The 25,396-nt window shown below is 38.2% G+C and overlaps 2 protein-coding genes across 2 annotated transcripts in view; one reads left to right on the top strand and one right to left on the bottom strand.

The window, feature by feature from the left end:
* Positions 1–9,558, bottom strand: part of LOC139738263 (uncharacterized) — a 52,329-nt gene extending 42,771 nt beyond the window's left edge. Inside the window, exon 1 of the mRNA XM_071648912.1 lies at positions 9,434–9,558. The gene's annotated coding sequence lies outside the window, so the exon portion shown is untranslated. The remainder of the gene's footprint in view (positions 1–9,433) is intronic.
* A 4,150-nt stretch (positions 9,559–13,708) lies between these two features.
* On the top strand, positions 13,709–24,559 carry LOC139738262 (UDP-glucuronosyltransferase 2C1-like). Its single transcript, XM_071648911.1, has 5 exons — positions 13,709–14,620; positions 16,642–16,698; positions 17,305–17,470; positions 20,449–20,668; positions 22,703–24,559. The coding sequence occupies exons 1-5, from the start codon at positions 13,733–13,735 to the stop codon at positions 22,980–22,982; spliced, it is 1,611 nt and encodes a 536-aa protein (XP_071505012.1). The 5' UTR covers positions 13,709–13,732; the 3' UTR covers positions 22,983–24,559.
* Positions 24,560–25,396: the final 837 nt, after the last annotated feature.

The following is a 25,396-nucleotide window of genomic DNA, read 5'->3' as shown; positions in this document are numbered from 1 at the left end:
GAGAGTTTGAGGAGGGAAGTGACATATAGGGCAACTGTAGGGAGAGTATTATAGAAGGCAAATATACAGTCAATCCTGTCTATATAGGGGCCACCCAAGGTAGATGAAAAAAGTGGCGGGTATAGACAGCTGACCGCTATAGACAGGTAACCCAACTTTGTGTGCATTGCCTACATGTACACGTATATTCGTTGTATACATCTGTAAGTAGAATGTACTTACATATACATGACGTATGTTTATACGTATGCACACGTGTGTTTCATACATTGAACAATGCCGGTGTATATGAAATTGTTGCACAGTAGCATGTGTACAGTCGTAAAAAGCTTAACACTAGTGCAGTTTCATGACTGAATGAGTGATGAATGCAGCAGTGTGGCGATCACTGAACGTTGCCTAGGAATGACTGGCACGGCTACAAAGCAGAAAAAAAAAAACACACACGCTCAATTACTAGTTCGGCTACGGATCCATCGGGTCTGTGGTCGCTAAAGACAGGTTAAAATCTACCGCGGGAAACAAAATTTGTGGCCGCTGGCCGCTATAGACAGGTGGTCGCTATAGACAGATTGCCGCTGAAGCAGGTTTGACTGTAGTGAAAACCAAGAAGGTTAAAGGGGCTGGAAGTTAAGATGGTACAAAGGAGATAGGAGATTTCGGGAGACAGGGACAGTTGTAACACTACAGAACCATCGATGTTAGATTTAACAACATGGGTATTAAATTTAACGCCGATCAAGTGTCAGTAGAGGACCACACCGACAGGTGTAGAAAGTATGTTTTGATGGTGCAGAAAAAGATTTCCTGGCACTTCGCTGTGTTAATTTGACACTGTAGCTGGTGATATTTTTGACACTGCGCTGGTGTTAATTCAACGATGACACCTCATGGTGTTGATTTGATATTGCTGGTGTAATGTGTTCACACCCTTTCAAAAACTTTGAAATCAAGTACTTTATAGGAAAATTCTTGATCGCCTTGTTGAAGTTCAACATCAACAAGAACTATAAGTAACTATGTAACTACAGTGGAAACTCGATATAACGAGATGGTCGGGACCGAGTCATTTTCCTCGTTATAGCCGATATCTCGTTATAGCAGTAGGCATAAAAGAAGGCATAACATAAAGACATTAATTTGCACATGTGGGACTACCCATCATATTTCAATCAATACTTATAACTTGATATTGTGTGTGATGGAATTACTCACCTTTATGGGTAAGAAGATGTTTTTCGCCAAGGAAATCCAATATCAAGAATGTGTTTCTTATTAATAGTAGATTTTTGAATTCGTAAATTTATTGATATAGCTTGCGATTGTATCAAGATCGTCTGTGGATTGGCATGTGGTTATTGTATGGGTGTGTGTTGTGTGGATAGCTTGAATATCGGTAGTCTGCACAATGCTGTGTGTGTATGTGACACATTCTGTACATTATGACTGCGTGTGTGTGTGAAGATGGGGAATTCCCTACGTAGAAGGCCAATCACAGCATCAGATTGCCTCACACCTGCTAAACGTCATGATGATGTCATGTATACATATGACCGTCCCACCACATTTTCTGCATGTATCAGTGTGCGCGCACGCGCACACTTACACGTACAACATGCAGTGTTATGCTAGCTGGAGTGCACTGAAGAAAATGATTATGTGTGTACAAGACAGTTTTTGGCGCATCAAGCTTTACAATCTCGGAAGATGATAGCACAGGCGAAGTAAAGCTTTACCGAAGGCATCTTGCTTTACCTCGCTATAGCAGGTTTGATCGACTATGTTTTTCTTTGTTTGGAAGTCACAAAATTTATCTCGTTATAGCAGTTATTTCGTTATAGCCGATCTCGCTATAAGAGTAGCATTTTACATAGACTTGTGTGGAAGGAAATTTGGGACCGAGAAAATTTCCTCGTTATAACCGATATCTCGTTATAGCAGTGTTCGTTATACCGAGTTTCCCCTGTATTAAAAAAAAACCAATATTTTATAATTTATTTTGAAGTGACACCCGGAGGTGTTAATCTAACACCGCAAATGAGCACCGGAAATTTAATACCAGCTCGGTGTTTCATATTAACACCGAACTTCAATGCATGGACTGTTCAGAATTTAAGCGCATAAATAAGCAATTATATTTACTGTAATGTATACTTTTGTTGTGACCATCTCAGCTGCAGATAATCTTTCCTTATACTTTTATTTCTGTATTGCGAATTGTTGACGGTTTTTTATAACCTTCTGCGAGAGACTGCGAGGGAATATGATCTTTTTTCTTATGCTCGTGAATCTTATGATTATTCTTGTGTGTGTGCAGGCCCGTAGCCAGGGGGGGGGGGGGGGGGGGGTGCGTCGGGTGCGTACGCACCCCCCCCCCCCAATTCTGAAAGGTCCACTTTTTCATAATAACGGTTTTTAGCAATTCTCAAGATAACAATCCAAATAAATATAAAGACACATTATATGCTACGTAAATGTGGAAGAGTACGTTTAACAATGTTAAAAATAATTGTACGAAACCCTTTTGTTGTATGAACCATCGGATCGTCCCCATGCACACAAACACAAATGTTATGTATCAATCTGTGCGAGCTATTATTATATTGGCACTGCATGCCATGGCCCTTGGCGCGTGTGACCGGTGTTTTTTTTTTCCACTGGCCGCCCGAGTACGTGCGATTCGTGGATGACATTGAGGTTGACACTTGCATTTTTTTCACAGGAACAGAGGTAAGTGGATGAAAATCTAATAGCCTCAAGTTTACATATATGATAAAAATTAAAGAAATTTCCTCGAAATTACTATAATCGAAAACCTGAGACATTTTATATCTACGTCTCACAAAGATATAGTACATGTATATATAAGTACATGTTGGCATGATAATGCCTGGGGATAGATTATTATGTCAACTATTTTCCATTATGAATGCATGCTCCAATCAAATTGTGGAAAGGTGGTCATGAATTAGCATTTCTTACGAACGATCAGGAGAGACAAAACAAAATGAAAGGCCTGTCTTAAAAACAAGACGTATTAGTCATGTTAGTACAAACGATTTCTTGAGCCTGCACCGTTTCAGGCTCTGTTCTGGATACGGCGGTAGAAACTCATGCTTTTTTTTTTTTTTTTTATCATTATTTACTAATCTCTTTTCTAACTTACAGGTAGCGGATTTCTTTGCAGGACAAATTCGGAAATGTACTGTTGATTATTACTTATACATTTTCTCATGTTGTGACAGTTCTATTGGTTCTCATTTTAAAGTGAGCCAAAACCTAAGAACATTCTCACTTATAATTTCCAAAGAGTATTATGCAGGCACGCAAACTCATTTTAGTTGTATTTCATTTAAATGTGGTATAATGGGTAAGAGGGTATGAGAGAGAATGGAAAGTGCTGAGCTATGAAGTAAAATGGTAAAGTAAAAAGTTTGTCAGATAGTATTACAAAAGAAACTCATTCTTTTCTGTTTGTTTATTTTATCATTATTTACTTATCTCTCTTCTAACTTAAAGGTAGTGGATCTCTTTGCAGCCCAAATTCGAAAATGCCTAGAGACAGCTAGTAACCAAATATGCTACTATAATTTAAGAAATAACCATTCCAGTATGTATCTTAGTGTGCACAGTAAGACAAATCAAATCAAATAGGAAAACATCTGAGCACTAAGCCTGAGGTCTGAATTTGCACTCAACTTCTTCCAATGGCTAACGGATGTTAGTAATTTTTGAATTTCACTGACCTCCAAATTTCACAAAGAAATCCTTCTTAGCATGATGGTTAATGTGACATTTGACTGATATTGGAGATGTTTGCGAATCGGATCTACTACCTTTAATATTATTAATTCTAAAATGATTATTTGAAAGTTCGGAAATGCTGGAAATATCCTACCACAAGGAGGCAAAATATAAATGGTTCACATTTATGATTCATTTTGTTTTAAAAATTTTCTCATTTATTTTCGTTTTTGACAAACTCGCATACCAACGGCTGATACTGTATAGTAAAGTGAATGTTTCATCTTCCAAACAGCATCCAATGGGATGGAAAACTCCAACTGAAAGGTGGACACCGTGACCATACTCGCTAAAGAAAACGCGTAATAGGGGTCGTTTTTTCTCACGGATTAGATGGAAAGTGTGATGTACGAGCGTATATAATCAAAGGGTATCAAAAAGGCCGAAATTTGGGAAAATGGTATATTGTTCAATCACGATGAAGTACTTCTTTAGGGTGCAGGAAACATTTAAGGAATACTTGTTTTTAAGGCCCGAAAAAATCATATGATCATTACTCGTTTAGGGGCCATTTTGAAAGTCCATGTATGAGCATGCATGGTGTCCACCTTTTAATTGTCGCTACCCCTCCTGGGACAGTATCAAAGGACCGTTTTGTTAATTAACGCAATCCCCCCTTCCTTTAAAAATCCTGGCTTCAGGCCTGCTAACGCGGGTATACAATAGAAAAAAATAAAAGTTAAAACAACGCCAGGAAAATCACTATTCTCAATTTTGCGGCACGCTACGCGCGCAGAGTCTCGAACACAATTAAACTTTGCAACTTCCTGGCAAAATGAGTTTTTACTATTTCCTAGATGAAATACCGTAACGCGATTGCATGCAACAGACAAAAATACAAATTTCCTCGAGACTTTAAAACGTCATTAAAACAGTCAAAATTCACAATTTGCGGCGCGCTTCGCGCGCAAATTCTTGTACAACATTTGTAGTTCGGTCGTCCAAAGAATATATATATATATATATAATTGTGTGTGTGTGTGTGTGTGTGTGTGTGTGTGTGTGTAGTGTGTGTCATCATTCGTATTGGTACCGAAGGTCCGTTTTTTTAGTGACCGCACCCCCCTTGAAAAATCCTGGCTACGGGCCTGGTGTGTGTGTGTGTGTGTGTGTGTGTAAGAGTGGGTGGATATGTATGCTCTTGACTGTGTATGCTGAATTGCGTATTACTCCCATTGAAAATTGTGACAAGTATGCCGGCATTTATGTCGACATGTTTTCTGATGCTAGTTTCAGTTTTTTTGGTTTTTTTTTCTGTGTCTTTCTCTGCAGTCTTCTCGCTAAAGGATTTGCAAAAACGAATCTGAAATATGTTGTTGATAGTTAACTATTTATCTGATTTACTATTTCAATTACTGCAGCTGATTTGGATTTTTATACTGATGATAATCATCATTGTAATGATTGAATTTTTGTTTGTTTTTTATATTCTATCTCAGGACCTTGATGGAAAAACAGCTCATGCTGATCAAGCAATCCTGACTGAATAATATGTTTCGATAAATAATAAAAATAGAAATAAGCTTTTTGCAGTGGAGAAGCAATGGCGTATCAGAATCTGATAAGAATTCGGAAATCAATATAGTAGGAGAAAGGTGACCCATAAAGAAAGAGAGAGGGAGTGTGGAAGGAGAGGGAGGGAAAACGATGGAGATAAAGAGAGACAGAAGTGATGATGTGAAATTCTGATGTTGTATGATAGGCTGTGTAGAGTGTTCCCGCACCCGGCCGCTGATCCGGGCGTCTATATTAGGGAGCTTTAGATTTGCTGCGCGGACGTTTGAGACGACGCTTGTGGACGTTCTCCTCTTCCCTGCGTCGTGCTGAGTATATCATCAGGGAGCTTTAGATTTTAGACGCGCGGATGTTCGGAGGGAAAAAACATGATCTGAGCGTGCGCAGTAACTTGACCCTCGCTACTGCGCCCACTCAGATCATGGGTTGTTGTTGTTTTTTTTTTGTCTTTGAACGTCCGCGCGTCTAAAATCTAAAGCTCCCTATTACGCTGAGATGCAACGTATAAAAAATAAAATGGCGCCCCCATATGATCGGTACATCCAATGGCCTTAAACTATATGATGATAATTCTGAGTTTCTGTTATTGGGATCAAAGCATATGTTAAGCAAAGTTGATTATCAGTCATGTCATGTCAACATCGGTAGCACTTGCATTACTCCGTCGAAAACAGCCCGTAATTTAGGCGTCATATTTGATCAGGAAATGTCATTTCGAAGTCATGTAACTCATATTAAGCGTAATGTTAGATATCAGTTGCGTAATTTAAGTTTCATAAGGAAATATTTGTCTAAATCTGCAGCTGAGATACTTATTCATGCTTTGATTTCTTCTCGGTTGGATTTTTCGAATTCATTGTTGTGTAATCTTTCAAAAAAATATGTCACAAAACTTCAACGGTTGCAAAATTCTGCTGCCCGATTGTTAACGTTTATTAATAAGTTTGAGTCCATGTCACCAGTTCTCCGTTCCTTACATTGGTTACCTGTAGAAAAAAGGATTATTTTCAAGATTCTGTTATTAGTACATCATTCAGTTCATTCTTTTTCCCCAATATACATAAGTAATTCTGTTCAAAAATACAATCCGACACGGAGGCTACGTTCATCATCAGATGCATTCTTACTCCAAACACCCAGAGTAAAACATGGGTATGGTGATCGTGCTTTTTCCGTTATGGGACCAAAATTGTGGAATCAGTTACCTCGTCAGTTAAGGGCGGAACTGTCATCTACAGATTCATTCAAATCCAAACTTAAAGCGTATCTGTTCCTTTCATACTGAGGACTGTAATTGCTGTATGTCATTAATATTGGATCAATATTGTATTTTCAATTGGTATATGTTGTATTCTTTATTTGGTATATATTTGTTTTTGTTTACCATTTTCTTCTTTGTTGAAATGTTTGAATATGTATATGCATGTAAATATAATATGATATCTTTTCATTTTTGAAGCGCCATGAGCACTGAAAAGTGGACCTGTGCGCTATACAAGTAGCCACTATTATTATTATTATTATTATTATTATTATTTATTATCAAGTAGCTCCCTACGTCGTGAACGTAAAAATAGCCCAGAACGCGTAGTGAAAACTCAGGCGCTCAAGCTATAAATCGATCGCGTTTGAAACGCGATTCTGCGCATGCTCAGACCAGGTTTTTTTCCCCTCTTGACCTCCTCGTCGCGAAAATCCAAAACTCCCTAAAATCAAGAGAAACAAGAACAGGATGTATCCATGCAGTCTATCAAATTGTATGGTCTTGCAGTATAGCCAAGCAACGATGATCTATTTTAGGGAAAGGCGTAGGTTGCGGTTGCTAAGTCAAAGAACAAAAACATGTTTTTATACGTAAATAATTATCATACACAATTTGATAAAGGCCCCACTAATCAAGGGGAGTGTTGTGAGGTGGTGAAATTTCAAAATTTGATGTATTGACTGTTCAAGAACTGTTCCCCCCCCCCGAAATAACGAAACGTCAAGATGTCATAACTTCCTTATTTTTCATCCAGTTTCGATCAAATTTATACCGTTGAACTGGTAATATTTTACTCTTTCTTATCAGACTAACTATTCCCCCTTAAGGGGTGTTTATAAAAATTGTATTCACCATGAATTCAATATTCATGAATTCATTATTATTATTATTTTTTTTTTATATAAATGGACTTGAAGTGCGGGTCATTTTAGATACTGTCGGAGAGTCCACGTACGCATTCTTCATTTTTGTGGCCAAGGCCTTATACCTTTCCGGGATACCGTGACTGTCTTTGGTTAACACTTCGGTTTTTATTTTATTTTTGCTCTTGTGTTTATCAATTTTTGTTTTTGTTTTTGTTTTGCTTTTTTCACACCCGATTATCTGTTCGCTTGGCTTGATATGCATGTGTTCGAGAGAATTAAAGCATGAATGGAGCGCGTTTTCACAATAGACATCACAGAATCTCATCCCAACCCCAGAAATTATGCTGATAATGCGATGACAGCGCTCCCTTTCAAAAATAAATGCTTTAAAGGGACTGTACAGTAGGCCTACTGGTTGAGGTAGGGATTCATACTTTGAACATTCCTAAGTGAGATAATGAGAAACCTCTTATGAAATAAGAAAGAGCATGTAATTTTAAGAAAGATTTTACGTTTATTTGATGAAAATTGGTTTTCAAATGGCTGAGATATCCAAAAAAAGTGATAATAATAAAAGACTACAGGCCACGCCTTTTATTAGGATCTCTTTGTTTCACCTTGTTTTTTGATATCTCAGCCATTCAAAACCGATTTTCATCAAATAAGCTTTTAATAGCCCTTAGAATTGCATGCTCTTTGACATCTCATAGAGTGGTTTCTGAATATCTCGCAAAACGTTGAAAGCTAAATCCTCACCTCGACCAGAACTGTACACACCCTTTAAACACTGGTGTTTAAAATGATGGTTACTGCATAAGTGGGTGGAATTGCGATCTTTAAACAGAACTATTGTTCTATCTAGTACATAATACAGTGTAGTTCATAGCAAACTCTTGCTCGCCGCGGGTCTATGGTCCGTGTGTTATGCTGTGCAGAGCTTTACTATTGCATACCAACAGGGAGGTGGGAAGCCGCACCTCTCTGATACCAGTGAGTTGGCAGTAACTCCTTGTGCACAAAAGAGAGGTTGACCATTCCGGTGTTACAGTATAGCAATAGCATTTAAGCCTATTGGGCAAAGGCGAACCGGAGACGAGTGGAAGATCTCAAGGTTGGTGTTTAACACAGCACTGTCTTCCGTTTGTGTGGTCTTCTCGATCGAGAGCTTCGTTAGTTGTGTGTGCCTATTGCAGGCCGAATTCCTCAGTATGCACCCACCACGCGCAACGGTATAGCTGAGTGACCTTTGTAATTGTTGTACCAGGGCAGCAATAGTACGAGGTGCGTCGTCTGTTCACAATCGCGGTGTCCAATTCTATTGTTCCTCGAGTGTGAAAGGAACCGCCGTGCGTGAGCGTAGAATAGGGACTAATTGTACCATCGGAAGAACTCGTTTCATGTAATACAGTACCGACAAAACGACACATGCCCCTGTACTGCAGCAGCTGCAGATATTGGTAAGTATGCCTTTATAATGATGTACCTATTGACCCGAATTCATGACGAAGGACCGTGGTACATCTTTATGTCCATGGTTTAAACCATGGAGCTACTTGTATAGCTCCATGTTTAAACCATGCACATTGACAAAGATTGTATAGGTCCTACCACCTTCGTGAAATCTGTCATAGTGTTGGAATCAGTAATAAATCAACATCAGTCGTGTGTAATGTCCTTCGTGATATATGCTTGCTCTACTGGACGTGGACCAAAAGCCGAAGCCATAACCTAGCTTCTCAACCACACTTACCAATCAATGTGTGATTGATGGTCTATAGAATCTAATCTGAGTAGAAAATTCAGAAGTTTTTTTTTCTTTCTTTTCTATTGAAGTACATGTAAACGTTATAATCAAGAACGGGCTAACCGTATTGTACCTATGGGCCTATACTGCACAATTAACGATAGCCCCGGGGGGGGGGGGGGGGGGCTTATCATTGCTTTACAACATTATTTCATCAGTCAGTTAGCAGTTGGATTATACCTGTGTAGAGTACGTGCATCAGGCTCTCGACTGCACACAGCATTCAGGTGGGTCTGATGTATCGACTGGTCGTCGGGGATATGTTCCATGGAGACTGCATATGGCTTCACGGATCCCTTCTTGTGCAGGAGAGCAATATAACGTCAAAAAATAAAAAGAAATAAAGGAAATAAATAAAGAAAAGACTCATTCGGACAGACGGATCTTTCTGTCTAGCAGGTGGGATGTCTCACTTCATATTCCTTATGTCAGATTGGAGCGATGATACATGTATATTACGATTATACCACATGAATACAGTAGATTAAGCTTACCGGTGAAATCGTAGATTTGTATTTTACTTCACGAACTGCTGCGTCATTTCCTTGAAGTATCACAATAAACCTGTATCGTGTCCAGTCTATTCACCAATCTCAAAGTCACATATAAGAGCAGGTTTGAAATCAATATTCTAGATCATTTAACGAGCATGGACATATCGGTACGTGAGCAGTGTGTTCCCTTCCGAATCCTCGGCTGTGTAGAGTGTTCCCCACCCGGCCACTCCGACAGCATATTATAATAATGCTGAACCACCTACCGTGACATTGATTTTCCTTTGTTGTATTTATTTTGCCGACCGAGTGCATATTTGCACAGAATCTGTTGCCATATTTGGTGGAAAAAAAAACCAGACTACTGCTGCTCACTGCAGCTGGTAGTGGCTGAAAGTATGTGGCAATAATAGCTAGCAGCTCCACACTTATGACACGCGGTGTTATTGTATTCAAACATGAGTGAATAATGATTATGAAGCCGTGTAGGCCTACATGTCTCCCTCTATTTATTCAACAAAATCATCTTATTAAATGTCTTTCTCCATTATACATAAATTATATTTAACGGTTGATTGATTGATAATATTTGTAATAGTCATGCATTGTATATATCTCATACTTTATGTACATATATATCTATGCTCAATAAACACGCATAATAGGCCTACATGTGCGCAAGAAACATTTGTAAATATTTGATATCCTAGGGAGGTGATGTTTTCGACTTTTCGCCTCACCTACCTGTTGATATTAATTAAGTACTGAGTAAAAAATCAGGTCTATGCGAAGAAAAAAAAAATCTGTATAATGGCGTGCAGGTACAATCTTTCTGAGCTATTGGACACACGTTTACTGTAGATGCCTATATCCCAGGCACGCACAGCCACAGGTGCGTGCCCGGGATAGGCGTAATCACAGGATATTCATCAGGTATACTGTGCTGCATACTTTAGAAAACGAGCTGTTGAATGAATTTTTCGGAAGTTAAAAAAAAAACATCTACAAACAAAACAGGGAATACTGATCAAAGTGAAGCGAAAGAAAATGTCGATTTAGTTCAACTCATTTCAATTCAATTAAATCTGAATGGATTTATGTTTCACAGCAAACTACAGCATATAAAATTATTACAAGACGAAAAACAGAAAAAAAAGACATTAAAAATCATCAAAATACCATAATTATACTACGCAAAGAAACTTAAAACAACAATGGATGCAATTTTGCATTACATAACACAAAGGTTATATTACAAAAGTGTGGCAGAAGTGATTAGGATGGAATCAGATTTAAGGACACAGCTTGAATAATGTCCAGGGCCCCGTTTTATTGAAAGCATAATCGATTGTAGATTCCCTTACCACAGATAATACCACAGATTTATGATAGCAATCAACTATATCATGTATATTATAATCAATCATAACTCTTCATAGAACTGGGCCTGTTACAGGAATCGTTTCCTTTGGTCCATTTGATTGCGTCCGTAGATTTGCACTTTGATTATTGATAACGAATCCTTGACATTAATTTTCCGCAAAGAAAAAATTACTCATTTCTTACTTTATTGCTATTAATCAATAATAAACAAAAAAAACCCCGAACAAATCAAGAGTAAGGTCAAAATAATGTTTTTACTTTACTTCAGCAAGAACCTCGATTCACTGTAAGCTTTAGGAAGTCTATGACATGTCAGAGTGAATCTCATTTTACTTTGACACCAAAAGACGGAAAACAGAAATAAAAACAGTCTTGTCATTGAAAACCCGTTGAAGACGAGCAGGTGTCTATGGGAAATGCGTGCTGTATCAATATCAGCCCGTCTTCAAAGAGTTAAAATGTGTAGTATACAATAGGCCCCTACGTTGTTTTTCGTGGGTTCGTTGTTGTGCCTTTGTAACCAGGAATATTTTTATTATAGTCCACTCACAAAGAATCACGGAAATTTTACAATAAATCTACAGCCAGTGGTAATCATTAGTGCTTTTCTATAAGCTTTGAGTATCTATGGATTTTACAGAGTTTATACTTCAGTACTTAGTTCCATTGACTGCGGAGTTACCACTAATATAGGTTTTCCCGGCCAATTTCGCACTTTTGTCAGTCCAATTCCTAATTGCTTTGTTCAGTTTAGCACAATTTAGCGTAGATGACATGTTCGGTATTTCAATTCTGTAATCTCTTCATTCAAATTCCTTTGTGGAGCATTCAAGTTACTTTTAGCCTTATTCTAATTAACACGTTTTCAATTGAAATTCGTAAAACAAGCATTATTTCGTTACTCGTTCATTCAATTTAGAATGATTATGGTCTCGTGATCACGGACAACAAGCCTCACTCGTTCATTAACGAATTCATTTTTGGGTATCCAATTTAACATCTTTTGCAGTCAATTTAGCACGCATGTTTTTGCTTTGGTTCTTTCTCTATTTCTTTTTTATGCCTCCGCCACGAAGTGGTGCCGGAGGCATTATTCAACATAGTTATTGATTTGCAAGAGTCATTGCATTTCATATTTTCGTATTCATGCATTTTACAGATTTTGGCAACAGTTTCTTTTCTCCAATGTGCTTATTGAGTCTTCCACTCCGAAGATAGCGCATGTGGCCACAACTCATCTGGCCGTGTAGCGCTTTATTCCGCGTGTGTCGGCCAGTTCTACGAAGTCAAGGTTGTGATCATCAAATGTTCTTATAATTTATTTTTCCGTCTCCTTGAGAAATACGTCTGTATTTAACTTGTGCTGTCATGGCTATAAAGAAGATGAAGTTGATCTGTAATATTGGTATATGTAGGCCTATGCATGAAAGAAAAGGGGCGTTACAGAACAACAAACTCGAGTTATATAGGGTCAAAAAGATGATACTTTTACTACTTAACAGTGCGTGGATGAAACAAAAATCACATAGAAATACGCGTCTAATTGTTCTCACCCTTTTCAAAAAGAAATACTATGACGTTGATATGAATGAACATGTTTGGAATTTGACTGCCCATACGCGAAATTGAATGACTGAAATACCCTTTTCACCATACAGTGCTGGCGAATTTGAATGACTGAAGAGCACGTGCCAATTTGAATGCCCGTTTTACGAATTCGAAACGCACATTATGCAAATGTCAGTGATCGAAATGCTAAATTGAACAAACATCTTGCAATTTTGAATGACAGAATGTGCATGCAGTGACGAGGATTTTCGCTAAATTGAATGGACCTTCTAATCAAGATAATGGATTGACAGAAGTGCGAAATTAGCCGGGAAAACCGATAGTAACGTTACCATCTTCAAACGCTTTATTTGTAATGGGGCCCCGCTTTCTACACTTGAAGGAATCGGAGCAAATAGTTGAGGTTAGGAAGCAAAAAAAAAAGAAAAAAAAAAGGCTGAAATACGGGGGGGGGGGGATCCACTGGTTAAGGTCACTGATTTGGGATTTTCTACTGCTTCGGTAGAGTGGGAGACTGCTGACAAATTAATCAATAGAACATTTATAAACCACTATAGCAAAATCATCGGTCCCATCAGCACCAGACGTTGTACATACACCCTTCAACTATAATGTTATGTGATGCAATATAGGCCAATCGTGACGTCAGCCAAAAATAGCAAACACTGTTAGTGCGGTTATACCAATGTGGCTGTCTGCGATCAGTGTGCTCGCAGTTCATGTTATCTAGGAGTGTTTGCTTTTGATTTGCCCTGAAGTACGCCAAAAGAGCCCCTCCAATCCCCTAATGTTCACAGTGGACGAGTCGTTTATTTTTCGGATTTACTTTTCGTTCTCACAGGACTCATACAGTTGAAGAAAGGAATGGCAGGTCAGTCTTATGTATAGAATCGCTGCTCTGCAGTAGAAGCTGTTCTTTGTCACTGACTGACCGTCGCATACTCCGAACGGAGAGACGTTAGTGAATACAATAGACGATTGATTTAGTCTCTCTCAATCTTGACACGACTGGAGACATCGCCCGTTCCGAAACATGGCAAGAGTTTCTTACCTACTCGCAGTGGGTATCGCCTGCTGGTTGGTACTGGCTGGGCAGTCACCCGGAGCTTCGGGGGCGAAAATCATGCTGGCAATGAACATGGTGCTGAATACGGTGAGTCAGCACATTTTGTTTTCGACGATCACCGAGCCCCTCGTCGAGCGCGGTCACGAGGTTATCCTTACTGCCCCGGAGAACAAATTTACGAAAGGTCTGACGGAAGGTGCGACTACGGGTAAGATCTTCTACAAGAATCCCCGTACAAAGGAAGAGATGGAAGGAATCATCTCGGGTCTCAACGCGGCCGTGATCGGCTTCAGCCAAAATTCATTCAGGGATGTCTACCGCGAAGCTATGGAAAAGATAGCCCAAATTACGGAGGGATGTGTCCTCTTGTTCAAGGATGCAGACGCCTTGCGTCGTTTGAAAGAGGAGAAGTTCGATCTGATCATAACGATGCCCGTCGACGGCTGCGACGCCCTGCTCGCCGAGTACCTCGACGTCCCTTTCATTGCAATGACACCTCTCAGGCGGGCTCCGACATTCTCGGAGGACATCTTCGGGATCCCTGTGCCGTCATCCTACGTCCCTTTCAACGGGTTCCTCACCTACACCGATCAGATGACGTTCAAGGAGCGCGTCATCAACTTCGTCTCCCGCTACGTCGGCGATCCCTTACTGCGTTCGATGGTGTTCTCGAGGGTCCGACAGATCCAACGGGAAATGGGGATCAGTCCTCACCTCAGTCTGGAGCAGCTTCTCGGCAAGGCCCAGCTCTGGCTTTGCCAGTCGCACTTTGCGCTGGAATTCGCTCAACCCATCGCCCCGAACTATGTCAGTATTGGCGGGATCTCGGTTAGACCTCCTAAACCACTGCCACAGGTATTCAGCCCCTTGCATCTCTTTCAAGCTCTGCAATTATTCTTTTTTTTATTCCTTTTTGTTTTGTTGTTTCGTTTTGTTTATTATCATTAGCATGTCCCTCTCAAAGTATGTATTTGAGGAACTACACTGTAAAAACATCGGTGTTAGATTTAACGCCACGGGTGTTAAATCTAACACCGATCAAACTTCAATAAAGGACCACACCCACATGTGTTAAAAATGCACTGTGATGGTGTTGAAAAGTGTTCACCTGACACTTCGTGGTGCTAATTTGACACTGTACCTGGTGTTATTTTGACACTATACTGGTGGTAATTCAAAAATGACACCACATGGTGTTGATTTGATATTTGCTGGTGTTAATATCAATGGTTTAACACCCGTCCAGCTTCAATAAGGGACCACACCAGCTGGTGTTACTTTGGTGTAAATTTATTTTCACATTTTTTCAAAAATCTAGTATTTTAATGTGAAATTCTTGATCGTCTTGTTTAAATAAAAAATCAACAAGAAGTGCAGTTACTTAGAAACTCTTCAAAAAACAGTTAAAAATTTGGAAATGACACCCGTAGGTGTTAATTTAACACCATAAATGAGCACCGAAAATTTAACACCAGCTCGGTGTTCACTATTTAACACCGGACTTTTTGCAGTGTATGCAGTCAAACCTGTTTATAGCTGCCAGAGGGAGACGAAAAAGTGGCCTTTATAGACAGGTTCTTTAATATGCTTTTTGTCTCGTGTTCTAAAATTAATGTTGTACCAACGCATTTTGCATTTGAAATGTATACATCCAACTCGTCCGAATCAAAATCATGTGAACTGAAAGATTATGTGAACTGAAAGATAAGTAAGACAAAGAACTTTAATGATATTGCTTTGATTGTACTCATACTATATTTCCTCAGATCTTAATAAATTTATTATTTTCAATCACTTATGGTATGCCAGAGTAGTATATAGCAACAACAAAATGCTAAGTTGCTAGCAGTAGTTAAGCACGCTACATCCATACGATATCCATGTGCTGCATTTGCTTCACACTGTTAACACTTTGAGTACATTACAAGTGCAATTTTATTAAACTGTGGATTAACTGTTTTTTCTCTGGGTTAAAGCAGAATGCCGATGAAATATTTTCTCCTTGAATATTTCGTGAAAGAGACTCCACAACGCGTTTCATAGTAATTTGCAGAAATATGAGCCTGACACATTAATGCTATACAGAGGTTCGTCACGCGATGCCCCTTGAACCTTTGCAGTCGATAATTCTTCTCGCAGATAAAAACTGTTGAATGCCCTACCGCATCCGAATAGAAGGTCAAATAGATAATACAGCTTAAGCATTCGTAATCCATTACAAGCCGATACACCAAAAGCAAAGTATTTAGTGGTATGTGCGTAATCCACATCAATGTTTAATAAAAGATGCGTGACGATAGTTACGCCTGTTCACGTGATTATCGTGTGTTGGTTGCAGCTGTGCAGCTGTATGCATACTGCAATATGCTTAGGCGCTATAGGCGTTTTCACATCAGCCCGATAAAAATTCAATTTCATTTTCTATTCACATCAGCCTGAACATTGTCAAATAGGGCGATAGTTCGCATTTAGTTATCCTGCTATTTCGAAAATTTTCCGAGTTGGACTCGAGAATTTTAATCGATCAGAACGATAAAACTATAGCGCACTAATTTGTGTACACATTATCAAATAGGGCGCTATTTCGTGATCGGATTAATTTCCCAAGTCAGAAAATAGCGCGCTATTTAGAAACATCGGGCTGATGTGAAAACGCCTATTGTGTCGTTGACTTGCATTTCGATTCAGATTATTGAATAGGCGGATTTATGGCCATATGAAGACATATGCAACCAAGTTTTAAAAGCAGCATGTTCCTCCTTGTTTATACAATTTTTAATAAACAGCTCTTTTCAAGAGCCTTTTGTTTGCGTGATATATATATATATATATATATATATATATATATATATATGTATTTGATTTTTTTTTTGTAGGAACTCGAGGACTTTGTACAGGGATCTGGTGAACATGGGATTATTGTGTTTACTCTGGTGAGTATTGAGTTCGTTGATTGGAAAACGTGTATATTACTAACCTGTTTTTGCTTCTTTGTTTGGTTTGAAAAATATGTAAAATTTAGAAACCGCAGATAGCGAAGACTTTGTAGGTCTTGTAAACTGTTATTACTTTGTTTTTTGTTTTTGTTGTTTTTTTACCAGCTGCCCGTTAATTTTTCTTTTAATCAAGTTATTTCTATTATGATATCCTTATGACGCAGCGAGTAATGCGTGATTATTCAAATTCATGAAATTCTTCCGTCCAGATGTTTTAAGATAATAAGTATTTAAAGAACAAACACTTGCTGTCGGGCGAAAGCTCGGTGGTCTAGTGAGATGACGCCTGTCCGGAGATCAAGAGGTCGTAGGTTCGAATCCTGCTCGAGTACTGTATGTACTCCCATGATTTTCATCATGGCTACTACCAGAACACTGATCAGTTCAGTGCTTATTTACATTGATGTATAGGTCCATTTGTCAATCAGCTGCCATGAAAATATCTGGACGGAAGAATTTGAAAAGCAACGAAGTATGTTCTGTACAATATTGTCATTTCTATGATTGATTTTCATTTCTTTCGGTGGTCTTTTTCTTGTGCAGGGATCCGTGGTTCGCTCGCTCATGGACGACGTACTGACCGAAAAGCTGGCCAAGGTTTTCAGCGAACTGCCGCAGAGGGTGCTCTGGCGCTACAAAGGCCCAACTCCTCGTAACCTTGGCAACAATACGCTGATTTCTGACTGGTTACCGCAGAATGACTTGTTAGGTATTTTGTTCTTTTGTTTTTCCTATGTTTTTATTTGTTTCTTTGTTTCTTTGTTTGTTTGTTTTAGCAGGCACCCTTATTATCATTGCATCGTACAGACGTGTATGAGCGGACTATAAAATGCGTCCTCCTTTAAAATGTATGTATTGATGTGATTGCTTTGACAAATGATATTTTGCATGACTACATCTAATGTTATAGTGCATGCTATCGAAACAATGTCTTTTTTAAGATGTTTAAAGTGCCTGCCGAATTTGAAGTGTAGTTTTGTAATCTAACTTCGAGTAAATTTTACATACGACACATTTCTTGTTGAAGGATGCCTGTTTTCTCTTTGGTATCAAGTAAAGAAAACCATGTCCTTACCACCAAGGTACTATGACGTGTAAATGACGTATAAATAATTTATCACGTTTTGCTAGGGACATCACAGACGTTCCATGTAAATGTTATTGTTCCCTTGAAGGGAGCAGGTCTCTGAGAAGATTCCTCAGGTGAGGACTGGTTCCCTCCCCCGTGCAATTTCTAACTCCTTGATCTCTCTGTCACGGGGGACTTTCCTCTGAATGTGGGGAACGAAAGTCCTCCCTGCGACTGGGATCTTTTCTATAGTCAAAGGTTGACTTTCTCTAAATGCAGCAGATTGTTAGCAGACCATTTACTCATTCAACTCTTTCAACTTGTGCAACTACAGTGCCTCGAAATAAGTAGCCAATCACACAGTGTTCTTACAATGTAACAAGCAATAAGATTTATTATACTCGTCTCAAATTATGGTCGTTTACAATAATAACATAGTACAAACTTGAATACAGATATCCAATTCCACTTGATCTTGAGCTTGGTTGCTCTGCTCGGTGGTTTATTCTAGAAGCTCCCGTGCTTGGTTGCTCTAGGTTGTCGACGATGCCCTGCCTGAAGTAGCGGGTCGTCTCCCATTACTTCTGGTCCTCTCTGGAACCCTAAACTTGGTCCTCGCAGGAACCCTAAACGGTGGCTTTCTCCCTGGAACCCTAACACCCTGTTAATTTAATAACATGATACCTCCCTTATAATTTGTGGTCTTTCGTTATTCCTGATTCTATTCATATAACTTCAACAAAACATATAATTGTATATTCCATCATATTAACATTGATTAGCCACACATAATTTCCATAATACTGTTTCACCATGGATCATTATCTTTCAATGTTGAATAGGGGTGATTAATCAGCTCATTAAAATCTAAGCGTTGTTCTAATTCTCTATTTCTTTCACAATGCAATTAAAATTCGGTTTGACATACAAACATCACACATACAATGCAATATCGGGAATTACATAGGAACTTACAAGGCATAAACAACTTCAATTAAATGATCGTGTACTTACAACAGTTGTTGGTGTTTACACTCGAATCCTCCTAGATTCTCTTCTGGACGGTCAGGCTGTCCAAGCCGAAATGCAACAATCCCTGAATCACACTGATTCTAAATAACACTCTGCTACTCTCTATCTTCGCAATCTCGAAGTAACGTAGCCTGGTCCTGAGTGTTCCGCAAATAATGTGGCATCTGAATTTTATGCCCAAACACTGCATATTTATACATTTGTTGGACCATAGGTCTCCATGTAAGATTAATTAAATGAAGTGACTTCCTAGAAAGTTTTCATAGAAGTCCTGCCCCCTTTTCTTATTGGTTGGCGTTTTCTGTCTGTCAAAACTTTCCTGAATATCTCATTTTGCATTGGTCAAGTCTCTGCTTGACGTCATCACTTCCTGTCCACGGAAACCAAAATTCTTTGAAGTGGTCCTGTTTTGACCTAGCTAGAAACTTGTGTTTGACGTCGTAAATGACGTCCACATACCAGTTAGTATGAGGCATACTACCAGTGATACCCTTTCCTCGTATTTTGACGTCATGTAGGGTTTACTCATCCCCAAAACATTTAATTCCAAATCACTCTCTTTTACTTTGATTGTGCATCGCAACATCTCCTTATATGGTTATTTTGATGCAAGCTTTTGTCTTTAAAGCTGCACTTCTTTTGTAACCATTGCGATAACATCAATTTCTTACATGAGCTGCCTAATAAACAGTAGTACAATGAGACAAATTATTACGTGACAAATACAAAATGTCATATCCTGACACTCTCCTCCTCTTTGCCCTCATGCATCCTCCTTGAACTGTTCCTCCTGCTCGTCATTTCCCTTTGATGTATGTCTGTCTTCCTCCTCCTCGTCGTCTTCATCATCATCATCATCATCGTAATCATCGTCACCATTATCATCATCATCGTCGTCGTCACCATTAACATCATCATCGTCGTCGTCTCCATTATCATCATCATCATCGTCATTATCATTATCATCATCACCACTGTCATCATCATCATCATCACCACCATGCCTCTGCTCCTCGTCGCCATTCCTTCTATCTGCTTTCTCTATCTCCTCCCGTCCCCCCCCCCCTCCTTCTCCTCATAATCCCCACCTCCCTATTACCCGCCCCTCCATTTACTCTGTGGGAGCATTGTGGCATTTAGTGAATAAAATCATGACTTTGAGTTGGAAGGGCCTGTGTTCGATTCCCGTCCAGTGCTTACGTTCTTGGACTAAATGTTTTTGTACCTCTCGACATAGGTGTGTAATTGGGTTCCTAGCAACGCCACAGGGTTATGGTAATGGCAGGACCCTCTAAAAAAAACAAAAAAAAACACACACACACACACAGTGGCGACACTGAAGAGGCTACATGGATAAAGACAACCTACTGCTATTGTTGTTACTATCATTATCATTATCGTTATTAGTATCTTTATTCTTCTTCTCCTTCTAATGATTATTGTTGTATTGATTATAATCATTATTGTTATTATTATTATTATTATTATTGTTATTAATATCATCATCATCATCATCATCATCATTATCATCATCATCATAGTTCTTTCGTATTATCATTCTCCACCTTCTTCCGATATAAAACAAGGCCACCCCAAGACGCGACTTCTCATCTACCACGGTGGAGCTAACGGTATATTCGAGGCCACTAAACACGGGGTGCCCGTTCTGCTCATGCCGCTGGCCGGAGACCAGATGGCGAACGCTGTGCGTTTCAAGGCCAAGGGTATCGGCTTCCCTATCGACAAGAATACGCTGACTGAAGAAAGCTTCCGACAGGATGTCAAGGAAATCCTAACCAACCCAAAGTAAGTGGATATGTATGCATAACATTAATAAAGAAGAGTTTTAATGCAAAACGACTTGCCTCCTTTTTTTGTCAATTTGAGATGTTTGCACTTAAATCTGTTGAATAGGAAAGAAAATATTACAAAATATTGAATTTCTTTTTATGAGAACATCAAAAATAATGTTTTTTTTTGTAATAAACAATTATATAAGATAATGATGATAATGATGATAGTAGTAGTATAGTAGTAGTAGTAATGATAATGATAATGATAATAATAATAATAATAATAATATAAAAAATAATATGATAATTTAGTGAGTTATCACTTTTCTGTATTAGATGATGGACTAAATTTGAAGTGTTTATAGGACATGGCGCTTTACCTTTTTTTTTCCCGATCAAACTCCTCATGTAGGTGTGTGTGTGTGTGTGTGTGTGTGTGAGTGGGTGTGTATTTTCATGTTAATATCTTATGTGAATAATGTAAAAACAAGCCTGACCTTTTCCTTTCTTGCGCGGGAGGGGGGGGGGGGCTTTCAGTGTTAGATCAGGTGAGTGCTGTAAAACGTTTCGAATGTTTTGTGTTTTCTAACACAGAAGAATCGACATGTTTATTGTTTTTAGCAATTCAAAACTACATTTTCATTAATCACTATCCTCCTGATTATTCGTTAACGTCGTAACTGAAATGAAAAGCATTGAAAATGTTCTCATTCCCTAGGTGTCTATCACATTAGTATTGTTATGTGTGCTATATACAAGTATCTTCAATTTTACGGTAAAATTTACACAATATAATTTCCTTACTTATTGGAGTTACGGTATTTTAGATCCACATATTTACTAGCACTTATAGTAGAAAAATAAATGTATTACGTCAAGGTTTCAATTCGAATGTATTCATATAATGTAAAACGTTGTAAAAACGTTCATGTTTCATATATTTTCGAACTAGAGCTATTTGTTCAGTTTAATTCAAATGATTTTACTTGCATGTGTGACCCTGCACCTCAAAACAAACAAAAAGTCGCCAGACATGAATTTTTAGTTAAGGCCATATTCTGAAAGAGCAGACTTTAAGCTTTAAAATGATGTATAACTCAAATCAAATGGGCTCTCCTAACCTATCTTAATATTGGAAAGAAATCACAAACTCAGGAAAAGTGTGAACTGAGAAAAGAGGCTCTGAAGTACAGTGTCTATTCAAGCGCTTAATCTTTACCAAACCGTGCTGGCTGTACGATGAATGGGACAAAAAACAGGAAATAAACCACCAGAGTAACAACAATGAAGAGATTATCAGATTACATTGAAATTAAGCATGCCTCATTAACACATTCTGTCCATAATTGATGCAAACTTTCAAAGCATTAGCACTATCCTTTCAAAAGTTATTAGAGTTGAAAGCGAAGAGTGTAGACAAGGTTTCTCAGAAATGAAAAAGGGATTCTAAAGACACACCTAATCACACTATTCTACCAAAAATGTTCGAGATAACTGCTAAAAAAACATACTTACCTGCCCGTTTTATGATACCAAATTTCAGCATAATGTAAAAGAAGACACACTCTTTCAGAAATTATGAAAAAGTCAAGTTCGGCTAGGTTGACCCATTTCACTTATTTTCAGTCCTCATGCAAAATCAGTGTGTGCGACTTTATGTTCGTTTTGTGGTGCACGGTCACCTATAAAGCAATACAAAGCAATACATAACGCTTACATAAACGAGTTTTTAACGAGTACATAATATTGTAAGGAACTTTGAATCACATTGAAGTTTACACAAAACATAGCTACATGGATACTTACTAACTTTTTAGAACTTCTGTTCTGAACAGTTGTCGTACTTTGAATAGCATTCATGCTTTTTCTTGGTACTCTTTATCCTGTATTCATGCATGTGTTGTAATGTATTATGCCATGTAACATATGAATATGGATAATGATCAAATTCAACTTTAATTCCAACATTTCTCCTGCTAAAATGGACTGTTCCGTATGAACTAACCTTATGTTCTATTTTATCCCTATCTCTCTTTCTCTCTCTCAGATACACAATAAATATGAAGAAAGCATCAGCTATCATGAATGATGAAATCGTTCCAACTCGCCAGAAGATCGTGTACTACGTTGAGCATATCCTGAAATTTGGAGGGGATCACCTGCGTTCGCGCGCACTCGAACTTAACTTCATTCAGCTCAACTCTATCGATGTGATGGCCTTTCTCCTAGTCGTTTCTCTGATATTCATCTATGCTGCTAAGTGGTTTATATGCAATTGCTGCTGCGCAAGGTGTTGTCGTCGCAGTAACAAGATGAAATCAGACTAGTAACTGGAAGACCTTTTATAATGATTTAGCAATCATGGAGTATCTTTTTTAAACAGGTTATTTGTGTGCTGTAGATTGTTGACTATAAAGAAAATTTGCAACGTCTTTTAAAACTATTCATCCCCTATATAAAACAAATAATATATCGGTACATAATGATTCCAAGGAGATAAACGCAGTTTTTACACACAATCACAAATTACGTAACAAATACCACAAAACTGATTTCTCAGGTATACACGTGAACTCGAGATCAGGTCCAGTGTCTGCTATATAGATTAATACATATTGATTGATCAGCTAGGAGAGCTCATCAGAAATTATTTGTGAAAGCGTGTTAACAAGGTGCGAAGGTATGTTTTTGAAATCAGCGAAATCAGATCTCAGCTAATTAAAGAAGTGCAAAATTCTGAAAAGAAAAATTGTTCTGGAATGAACAATATTCTTGAACACAAACATGATGAAAATAGGTACAAATAATAATTGCAACGTTTTTAATAGATCTTTGGAACAGTATAACGTTATAAATCTAGTTGGCAGATAGAAGCCTACGTACATATCTAGAAGTACTGTATAAAAATTGATATTTTCCACCTGTTTAGTAACATTGATTAAGAGTATGAAGAGCAACCTAATAATTATTATCTGTTGATTTTAAAATGTCATGTATCTGATTCTTTTCTGTGAAAGATTATTTTTGTGTATCTTTCCGAAACGTAATGACACAAACTGCCGTACATTGCTCTTATATTACGAGAAAAACGAAGAAGAAGAAGAAAGAAGAAGAAGAGAGGTTCCCTGGAACACCATGATGTGTATGGGGTTCTTGTAGGTCTGGACTGTTGTTTAGGTGCATGACCCGCGCAAGAGGAGAGTTTGAGGAGGGAAGTGACATGAGGAGAGTATTAATATGGAAGGTAAATATTATAGTGAAAACCAAGGAGCTGAAGGTGCTGTAACACTGCAGAACCATCGGTGTTAGATTTAACACCATGGGTGTTGAATCTAACACCGATCAAGTGTCAATAGACGACCGCACCTATATACAGGTGTAGAAAGTATGTTGTGAGAGTGCAGAACACAAGTTTGGCTGGCACTTCGTGGTGTTGATTTTACACTGTAGCTAGTGATATTTTTGACACTGCGCTGTTGTTAATTCAACAATAACACCTCATAGTGTTGATTTCACATTGCTGGTGTTAATGTCAATGGTATAACACCCGACCTGTGTCAATCGGAAACCATACCAACCGGTGTTACTGTGGTGTAAATGTGTTCACACCCTTTTAAAAAAGAAATTCAGGTACATGTACTTTATCGGGGAGTTCTTGATCGCCTTGTTGAAAAGTTCAACATCAACAAGAAGAACCAAGTAACTAAGTAACCAAGTAACTATTCAAAAAAAAAAAAATTATTATTATTATTTTATATTATGAAGTGACACCCGGAGGTATTAATCTAATGAGCGCCCGAAATTTTACACCAGCTCGGATTTTTTGCAGTTCACCATTCATGAAAATCGTACCGGAGAGCTTTCATTGAATGTAAAAGTCTAGCCCATGTTATTCATTGTAATAAGTGACACATCGGAATAAAACATTTCTATCTTGTTTCTTCACATTGCTGATTTTGAACTCTTGCTTATTTTTTTTTATACTGTTGACGTGTGATGACTTTTGTCAGTAAGAAGTTATTGGGAAAGCCTCTAGCCTCGTAGCATTCATCAGGGTTATAGACTTTCGATATTAAACCTTAACTCTACAATGGCTAAACTGGACGCTCCAAGTAGTGATTACATCAGCTTTCAGATGTACTGAAGTACTGAAATGTCATTTCAAAGTTTATCTGAACCCATGGCACAACACATTTTTTTTAAAGGGACTGTACAGTACTGGCTGAGGTGGGGATTCATGTTTTGCACATTCCTAAGTGAGATAATGAGAAATCTCTTATGAAATATGAAAGAGCATGTAATTTTAAGAAGGGTTCAACGTTTATTTGATGAAAATTGGTTTTCAAATGGCTGATATATCAAATAAAAAAGTGATAATAATAAAAGGCGACATGCCACAACTTTATTAGGATCTCTTTGTTTCACATTGTTTTTGGATATCTCAGCCATTTCAAAACCAATTTTCATCAAATAAACTTTTGATACCCCACAGAATTGCATGCTCTTTGACATCTCATATGGTTTCTGAATATCTTGCAAAACATTAAACGCTAAATCCTCACCTCAACCAGAACTGTACACACCCTTTAATGGCTACCCGAGTTTGTCCCCTACGTAAATTATTATCCAATACCTTGTACAATGTAATACTTTTTGGTTAAAAAAACAAAACAAAACAAAAACTCAATCATTACATATTATTTCTTTGAAGTTTACCTTTACCAAAAAAAAAAAAAATACA

This window comes from Diadema antillarum, unplaced genomic scaffold (assembly GCF_040938485.1).
Source record: "Diadema antillarum isolate AM-2024a unplaced genomic scaffold, OU_Dant_1.0 seq00000732_RagTag, whole genome shotgun sequence".
Taxonomy (NCBI): Eukaryota; Metazoa; Echinodermata; class Echinoidea; order Diadematoida; family Diadematidae; genus Diadema; species Diadema antillarum.
Note: the sequence above shows the minus strand (reverse complement) of the source record. Positions and strands in the feature narration are given on the sequence as shown.

Bases quoted from the DNA above. Each gene is read 5' to 3' on its own strand.
- LOC139738262 (XM_071648911.1), top strand. From the start codon at position 13,733: ATGGCAAGAGTTTCTTACCTACTCGCAGTGGGTATCGCCTGCTGGTTG. The intron at 14,621-16,641 runs GTATTCAGCCCC...TTTTTTTTGTAG, and splicing joins CTCCTAAACCACTGCCACAG to GAACTCGAGGACTTTGTACA. The intron at 16,699-17,304 runs GTGAGTATTGAG...TTTCTTGTGCAG, and splicing joins GGATTATTGTGTTTACTCTG to GGATCCGTGGTTCGCTCGCT.